A 7,697-nucleotide genomic window follows, 5' to 3' on the forward strand; every position below is an offset into this window, starting at 1 on the left:
CAATTTATAATTTGTGAAATAATAAAGAGTATGATTGATTTTCTTAAAAAAAATTATTTCACAAATTATTATTTGTCGTGTCAGTTTCTAAAGAAATACCCAAAATTTTATTTTATTTAATGGTCTACATAATGTAATCTTATATATTTTTAATTATTTAACGTGGTCTTATCAAACTTTGTGTATGTCTGCCTGTACTGTGTGTGATAGAAATTGATCAAGACAAACATGTGGATCACATTCCCGGACTTTCTTCAGCACAAGTAGCCGACCTTCAAACAATCTTCCATGAGAACGACCTCCGAGTACTGCAGCTTGCAATGGAATGCATTGCAACAGTGTCAAATTCACAGCACCTTCTGTTCACTTCTTCCTACGAGCTTGAACCCCAAGCCATTGACTCCTTAAATGCAATTTTCCCTTTTCCTGTTTACCCTATTGGCCCTGCCATACCTTTCTTGGAGCTTGAAGATAATTCCTCTGCAAGAAGCCACGACAACCCCAGCTACCTCCAATGGCTAGATTCCCAGCCTGCAGGTTCTGTCTTGTACATCTCATTGGGAAGTTTCCTTTCAGTCTCAGGCGCCCAAATGGATGAAATTGCAGCTGGGCTGCGTGATAGCGGTGTTCGTTTCTTGTGGGTGGCTCGTGGAGAATCTTCTTCTCAGTTGAAAGAGAGATGTGGTGGCATGGGGATAGTTCTGCCATGGTGTGAGCAATTGAGGGTGTTGTGCCATTCCTCCATAGGAGGTTTCTGGTCGCATTGTGGGTGGAATTCCACTCTGGAAGCTGCTTTCGCCGGCGTTCCTTTGCTCACCTTCCCTTTGTTCCTTGACCAAGTTGCGAATAGCAGGCTAATTGTAGAAGAGTGGAGGATTGGGTGGAGGATAAAGAGATCAGAGGCAGGAAATCATGATGACATTTTGATGACCAAAGAAGAAATATCAGAGCTTGTGCGGAGGTTTATGAATCTTGAAAATGGAGAAGTGAAAGAATTGAGGGAAAGAGCAAGAGGACTCAAAGATTCTTGTCACCAAGCTATTGCAGAAGGTGGATCATCACACACAAACCTTGATGCATTTATAAGGGGCATTTCACAAAGCCATGGCTAGTGATCAGCATACATATATGCAGTTTGTTTCTGCCTCAAGAAAGGCCTCTTTTTTTCCCCTTTAGGGGTAAATATAATTTTGGAACAATATATTCACAATATGCGAAGTAGGTTAATCCCCTAATTTTTTTTTTTTTTTGGCAATATTAATGTGTTTTTTAAATCAAAATTTAATAATAATTCATCTCAAATTCAATTTCATTAATAGTCAAACTAACGACATCCTCCTTAAGATGTGTTTTGGTTTGCGATTTCGCAAGAATAATTTGCAATTTTTAAAATATTACAAAATGTAAGGCCTTTGATATTACGATTTAAAAATCGTATAATTTAAAATAGAAAAAAAAAAATTTAAGATTTTTATAAGTAACTTATTTAGGAGATGCTTATTTAAAAATGCGCAAATTTAAATCAAAATTACAACTTTACACAACAAATGCTTAATAAAAAATAAATAAATATAATTTTTAACAATTTTTAAAACCGTATTTATTGGCCTTTGCTGTGGTAGGAGGGGTTAGGGGCGTGAGCCCGTGACAGACCACTTGCAAGCTTAATTTTCATATTTCCTGTCCAATCCTCAAAGTCCTAATTCCACTTCTTGTAAATAACTTGTTTACGGGCCCTATCACGATGAAGGCAAACAAAGCTTTGTCTTAAAAAAAAAAAAACACAAGATATTTTATGTCGCCTGTGGTGTGTGAACCGTGAAAATAATCAGAAGCTTTTGGAGCTTAGCGTGTTATAAGTCTCTTTTACATGTAATTTTTATGTTTTTAAAAAAATAATATAACTTTTAAAATTATTATTAAATTTGTACTTTATTATTATTAAATTTTAATAAAATGATAGTTTTAAAAATTACCTTATTTTTAGATAAACATAAAAATAATATTAAAAAGACTTTTAAAATTACTGCCTTTTGAATTTTATATTGATTTTAGCGTCAGGTGCCAGCTTTTTTTTTTTTTGTCTTAATTCTATTTGTTGTCATGTTTCAAATAATTTTTTTAGAAATAAAAAATGCTGATAAAAGGCATTGCACTCACCGATCCGTGCAATAATTAACCAGAGATATCAATTAGAATGACGTCATGGAATGCGACACGAATTGACGGTCAAACCTTATCAACTTCCAGGGTCTGGAATTTGACCCAAAAGCCTTTCTCCGAGGTTGAGAAGCGATCGTATCATCAATCTGGGAATGGAATCCGTCGAACCAGCACCGGCAACCGTCTGCCACGTGGTGGCCATGGCCTACCCAGGTCGCGGCCACATCAACCCCATGATGAACTTCTGCAAGATACTAGCTTCGAAGAAGACCGACATTCTCGTCACCTTCGTTGTCACCGAGGAATGGCTCGGCCTCATCGGCTCCGACCCTAAGCCTGAAAACATACGCTTCGCATCCATACCTAATGTTGTCCCATCGGAGCTGGTTCGCGCCGCCGACATGAACTCATTCGTCGAAGCCGTCTTGACGAAGATGGAAGCTCCATTCGAGACGGTACTGGATAGGCTTGAGACGCCGCCGGCGATTATTGTGGCTGATACGTTTCTGTTTTGGGCCGTCGGCGTCGGGAACCGCAGGAATATTCCGGTGGCTTCGCTTTGGATCATGTCAGCGGCGGTTTTCTCAGTCTTCCAACATTTCGATCTTTTCGCCCAAAACAAACATTTCCCAGTTGACATCTCAGGTGACTACATCTTTACACCTGTTTTCTTTTTTCAAAAACAAACAAATAAATAAAATAACGAACAAAACAAAGTATAAAATATTTTGTTGTATAAATATTTTTTGGACTGATGTGTTATTAGCATTTTTTTCTTCTTGATAAAATGCATATATGATTCAAAGAATTTGAATATAAAAGCTTAAAATTGCATGTCTTTCAAGATAATTTGTATTATAAAGTAGAGATATATACGGGTCACTATTCATAGTTTCTTCATTTTGGTATCAAGATTATGTTACTCAAATGCCAATCTCTCTTGATATAATTAGTTTGCTTTTTGTATGTCTACTTGTATGCATGCAACAGCAAAAGGCGATGAGCGTGTGGCCTACATCCCTGGAATTTCGTCCACACGTCTGGTAGATGTTCCATTTATTGATGGGAACAAACAACAAATGTTGCAGAGGATCCAAAAATTTGTTCCATGGGTGACCAAGGCACAATATCTCTTATTCACTTCCACCTACGAGCTCGAATCTCAAGTAATCGATGTTATAAAAGCAGAGTTCCCATTCCCCGTCTATGCCATTGGCCCAACCATACCTTTCTTGGATGTTGCAGAAAATTTCTCGCAAGCGAATTTCGACGACAGTGACCTCAACTACTTTGAATGGCTCGATTGCCAGCCAAGAAGCTCTGTGTTATACATTTCAATGGGAAGCTTCCTCTCGGTTTCTAGTGCTCAAATGGATGAACTTGCAGCTGGTTTGCGAGACAGTGGTGTCAGATTCTTGTGGGTGGCGCGTGGTGAGGCTTGTAGGCTGAAGGAGATTTGTGGTGATAAGGGGTTAGTAGTGCCATGGTGCAACCAATTGAGGGTGTTGTCTCATTCTTCAATAGGGGGTTTTTTGACGCATTGTGGGTGGAATTCCATTCAGGAAGGTGTGTTTTATGGTGTTCCTTTTCTCACCTTCCCCATAGTTATGGATCAAACCCAAAACAGTAGGCTAATTGCAGAGGATTGGAGGATTGGGTGGAGGGTGAAGCAAGATGTGGAAGTGGACAAGTTGGTCACGAGGGAGGAAATTGCAGTGCTGGTGCAAAATTTCATGGATTTGGGAAGTGAAGAAGTGAAAGAAATGAGGAAAAGAGCAAGTGAACTCCGACAGATATGTCAACGTGCGATTGCCGAGAAGGGTTCAGCTGAAACTAACATCAATGCCTTCCTTAGCATTCTCAAATAGACTCACCAAAATAGCCTTTTTAGCAGAGAGTTATACAGAAGCTACACTCGGGAAATATGCTCGGTGCACCCGCAACAGAATTTTCCCCCGTGAAAAGCAAGCAAAGCTTAGGATTGAAGAAGACAGTTGGAATGTATTGCGAGTGATCATTTATGTTTCTTTTTTTCCTGAGGTACAACAGGGGAGGAGAGGAAATATCTGTGTGACTTAACAGAGTTAAGCTGGAATTTGTAACTAATACAGGCCCAACTAACTAACTTCATGATTCAAACGGAATGCAAAATGGGCCAAAGCCTCACTAATCCAACTAAGCATAGTATTTTGATTTCTCCTTCCACCGACGTAAGAGCTTTACTCCCAATAAATACGGCTAAGATTTTCTTCATTTTAAACGAAATGGAGAGGATCCTGTTCTAGTAAAATACAAAATAAGATTTTTTTCATTTCAAATAAAATGAAAAGTATTCATTTAGTGTGAAATGATAAATAATATTGTAAGTGACACGTGTTAACATTTGGTTGGTTCACGTGAATTTTTGTTAAGTCAATTAATGGTCAATTGACAAAATGATTAATTTGATCTATTATCAAAACTATAAAGACTTTTTATAATAAAAATTAAACCCTAAATAAAAAGAAATAAAAGCTCAAGGAAGATATTTAGTATTTAACTCAATTTTTAGATAACACCCGAAGGGGAAAAGTGATTCAGAAGCAACAGCTGTTGCAAAACCAATCGCCAAGTGTAGGTTTGGCAAACTTCCAAAAATTAGAGAGGGCATGTCTAGAAAAGTCTAATTTATAGATAGAAAACACATTTTTCAAAATAAATCAAACTATTTTTTTTTCTTTAAAAAAAAATTAAATATTGTACATTTATTTAGGTACGGAAATTGCCTATAATATACAATATTTTCAGGTGTAGTGGCTCTCCGTTGCATGTAAACTATGTTTTTTGTTTTTTTAATTTTAATAAATGTCAAAATTGTTTGTCTGATTGCTAGCTTATCTCCCTCTTATCATTATTTATATTAATTGCCCATTCGGACACCTTAAAGACAAACGGGAAAGAGAAAAAGTCATCATAAATCATAGCCCAATAATACCCTTGTTAAAGAAATCCCAAAAGTTCATCAGAGATTCAGAAGAGAACCACTCTCTCTCTCTCTCTCTCTGAGTTCCCATGTCTACAGTGGCACCGTCTGTGGTTGAACAACCAACCACTGTCCACCACGTGGTTGCGATGCCATTTCCAGGCCGAGGCCACATCAACCCCATGATGAACCTCTGCAAGTTACTACTCTCTTCAAAAGAACCAAACCTTCTCATCACCTTCGTCGTCACCGAAGAGTGGCTCGGCTACATCGGTTCTGATCCCAAGCCTGAAAACATACGCTTCGCCACGATGCCAAACGGCTTCGTCCCCCCCGAGCGTCTAAAAGCCGTCGACTTCCCTGGGTTCTACGAGGCCGCGATGACGAAGATGGAAGCTCCCTTTGAGCAACTCCTGGATCGGCTTCAGCCGCCGGTACGTGCCATTTTAGGTGACGTTGAGCTACCGTGGGTGATCGGCGTAGGAAATCGCAGGAATATTGTGGTAGCCTCGCTTTGGACCATGCCGGCTACTTTTTTCTCTATGTTACATCATTTTCATTTTTTCACACGAAGCCGGAATTTACCGCTCGATCTTCCAAGTAAGTACTCCGATACCCGGAATGCTTTAAATACAAATTGATACGACAGAACATAATTAAATATAAAATAAATTTAAATTTTAAAAAATTTAATGATGTTATGTCGTATCAATTTATAAAAAAAAATTATAAAATTTATTTGTAAGTCTAACATTCTCTTTTCATTGCACGTACAGCGTATATACACCGTGTACATGGGGTGGTTGGGTTGGTGGGTGTGTTTAATATATATTTATCTGTTAATTGTTGCGCATAATAAGAGAGCTTGTGTATGACTTATTTATTTGGCCGGGTAGGTGAACTTAATTTAAGTTCTTTTACATTAATTAATTCTCGACAATTATAGATTAATGTAACAATTTATAATTTGTGAAATAAGAAAGAGTACGATTGATTTTCTTAAAAAAAATTATTTGACAAATTATTATTTGTCGTGTCAGTTTCTAAAGGAATACCCAAAATTTTATTTTATTTAATGGTCTACATAATATAATCTTATATATTTTTAATTATTTAACGTGGTCTTATCAAACTTTGTGTATGTCTGCCTGTGTGTGATAGAAATTGATCAAGACAAACATGTGGATCACATTCCCGGACTTTCTTCAGCACAAGTAGCCGACCTTCAAACAATCTTCCATGAGAACGACCTCCGAGTACTGCAGCTTGCAATGGAATGCATTGCAACAGTGTCAAATTCACAGCACCTTCTGTTCACTTCTTCCTACGAGCTTGAACCCCAAGCCATTGACTCCTTAAATGCAATTTTCCCTTTTCCTGTTTACCCTATTGGCCCTGCCGTACCTTTCTTGGAGCTTGAAGATAATTTCTCTGCAAGAAGCCACGACAACCCCAGCTACCTCCAATGGCTAGATTCCCAGCCTGCAGGTTCTGTCTTGTACATCTCATTGGGAAGTTTCCTTTCAGTCTCAGGCGCCCAAATGGATGAAATTGCAGCTGGGCTGCGTGATAACGGTGTTCGTTTCTTGTGGGTGGCTCGCGGAGACTCTTCTTCTCAGTTGAAAGAGAGATGTGGTGGCATGGGGATAGTTCTGCCATGGTGTGAGCAATTGAGGGTGTTGTGCCATTCTTCCATAGGAGGTTTCTGGTCGCATTGTGGGTGGAATTCCACTCTGGATGCTGCTTTCGCCGGTGTTCCTATGCTCACCTTCCCTTTGTTCCTTGACCAAGTTGCGAATAGCAGGCTAATTGTAGAAGAGTGGAGGATTGGGTGGAGGATAAAGAGATCAGAGTCAGGAAATGATGACATTTTGGTGACCAAAGAAGAAATATCAGAGCTTGTGGGAAGGTTTATGAATCTTGAAAGTGGAGAAGTGAAAGAATTGAGGGAAAGAGCAAGAGGACTCAAAGATTCTTGTCACCAAGCTATTGCAGAAGGTGGATCATCACACACAAACCTTGATGCATTTATAAGGGGCATTTCACAAAGCCATGGCTATTGATCAGCATATATGCAGTTTGTTTCTGTCTCAAGAAAGGCCCCTTTTTTTTTCTCTAGGGATAAATTTAATTTTGGAACTATATATTCACAATATGCGAAGTAGGATGCGTTTGAAATTGCGATTTTTCAAGAATAATCTGTGTTTTTAAAAAATACAGCAAAACGTAAAACGTTGGGTATTGAGATTTAAAAAGCATATAATTTAAAATAGAAAAAATAAAATTTAGGATTTCTCTAAGTAGCTTATTTGGGGGGTACTTATTTGAAAATATGCGAATTTAAACTAAAATCAAAATTTCACAAAATAAGTATTTGATAAAAATTTAATTTTTAACATGTTTTATCAAATGTTTTTACAATTTTAAAAAAGTAATTTTTAAAATCGTATTTATTGACCTTGTTGTGGTAGGAGGGGTTAGGGGTGTGACTTGTGAGCCCAGAGAGAGAACTTGCAAGCTTAATTTTCATATTACCTATCCGATCCCCCAATTAAGTCCTAATTCCACTTCT

At 38.0% G+C, this 7,697-nt stretch overlaps 3 protein-coding genes across 3 annotated transcripts in view; all 3 read left to right on the forward strand.

Annotated features, from left to right (window-relative positions):
• The window catches only part of LOC132163166 (UDP-glycosyltransferase 87A2-like), a 1,531-nt gene extending 305 nt beyond the window's left edge, over positions 1 to 1,226 (forward strand). The window contains exon 2 of the mRNA XM_059573353.1: positions 211 to 1,226. Coding sequence (XP_059429336.1) covers positions 211 to 1,112 — 902 coding nt within the window. The 3' untranslated portion in view covers positions 1,113 to 1,226. The remainder of the gene's footprint in view (positions 1 to 210) is intronic.
• A 975-nt stretch (positions 1,227 to 2,201) lies between these two features.
• LOC132164162 (UDP-glycosyltransferase 87A1-like) lies at positions 2,202 to 4,314 on the forward strand. The gene is made up of 2 exons (XM_059574598.1): positions 2,202 to 2,808; positions 3,154 to 4,314. Exons 1-2 carry the CDS (start codon positions 2,316 to 2,318, stop codon positions 4,029 to 4,031), a joined length of 1,371 nt encoding a protein of 456 aa, XP_059430581.1. The 5' UTR covers positions 2,202 to 2,315; the 3' UTR covers positions 4,032 to 4,314.
• Positions 4,315 to 5,214: 900 nt separating this feature from the next.
• Positions 5,215 to 7,230, forward strand: LOC132163167 (UDP-glycosyltransferase 87A1-like). Its single transcript, XM_059573354.1, has 2 exons — positions 5,215 to 5,725; positions 6,287 to 7,230. The coding sequence occupies exons 1-2, from the start codon at positions 5,215 to 5,217 to the stop codon at positions 7,186 to 7,188; spliced, it is 1,413 nt and encodes a 470-aa protein (XP_059429337.1). The 3' UTR covers positions 7,189 to 7,230.
• Positions 7,231 to 7,697: the final 467 nt, after the last annotated feature.

Source organism: Corylus avellana, chromosome ca10 (genome assembly GCF_901000735.1).
Source record: "Corylus avellana chromosome ca10, CavTom2PMs-1.0".
NCBI classification, from domain to species: domain Eukaryota; kingdom Viridiplantae; phylum Streptophyta; class Magnoliopsida; order Fagales; family Betulaceae; genus Corylus; species Corylus avellana.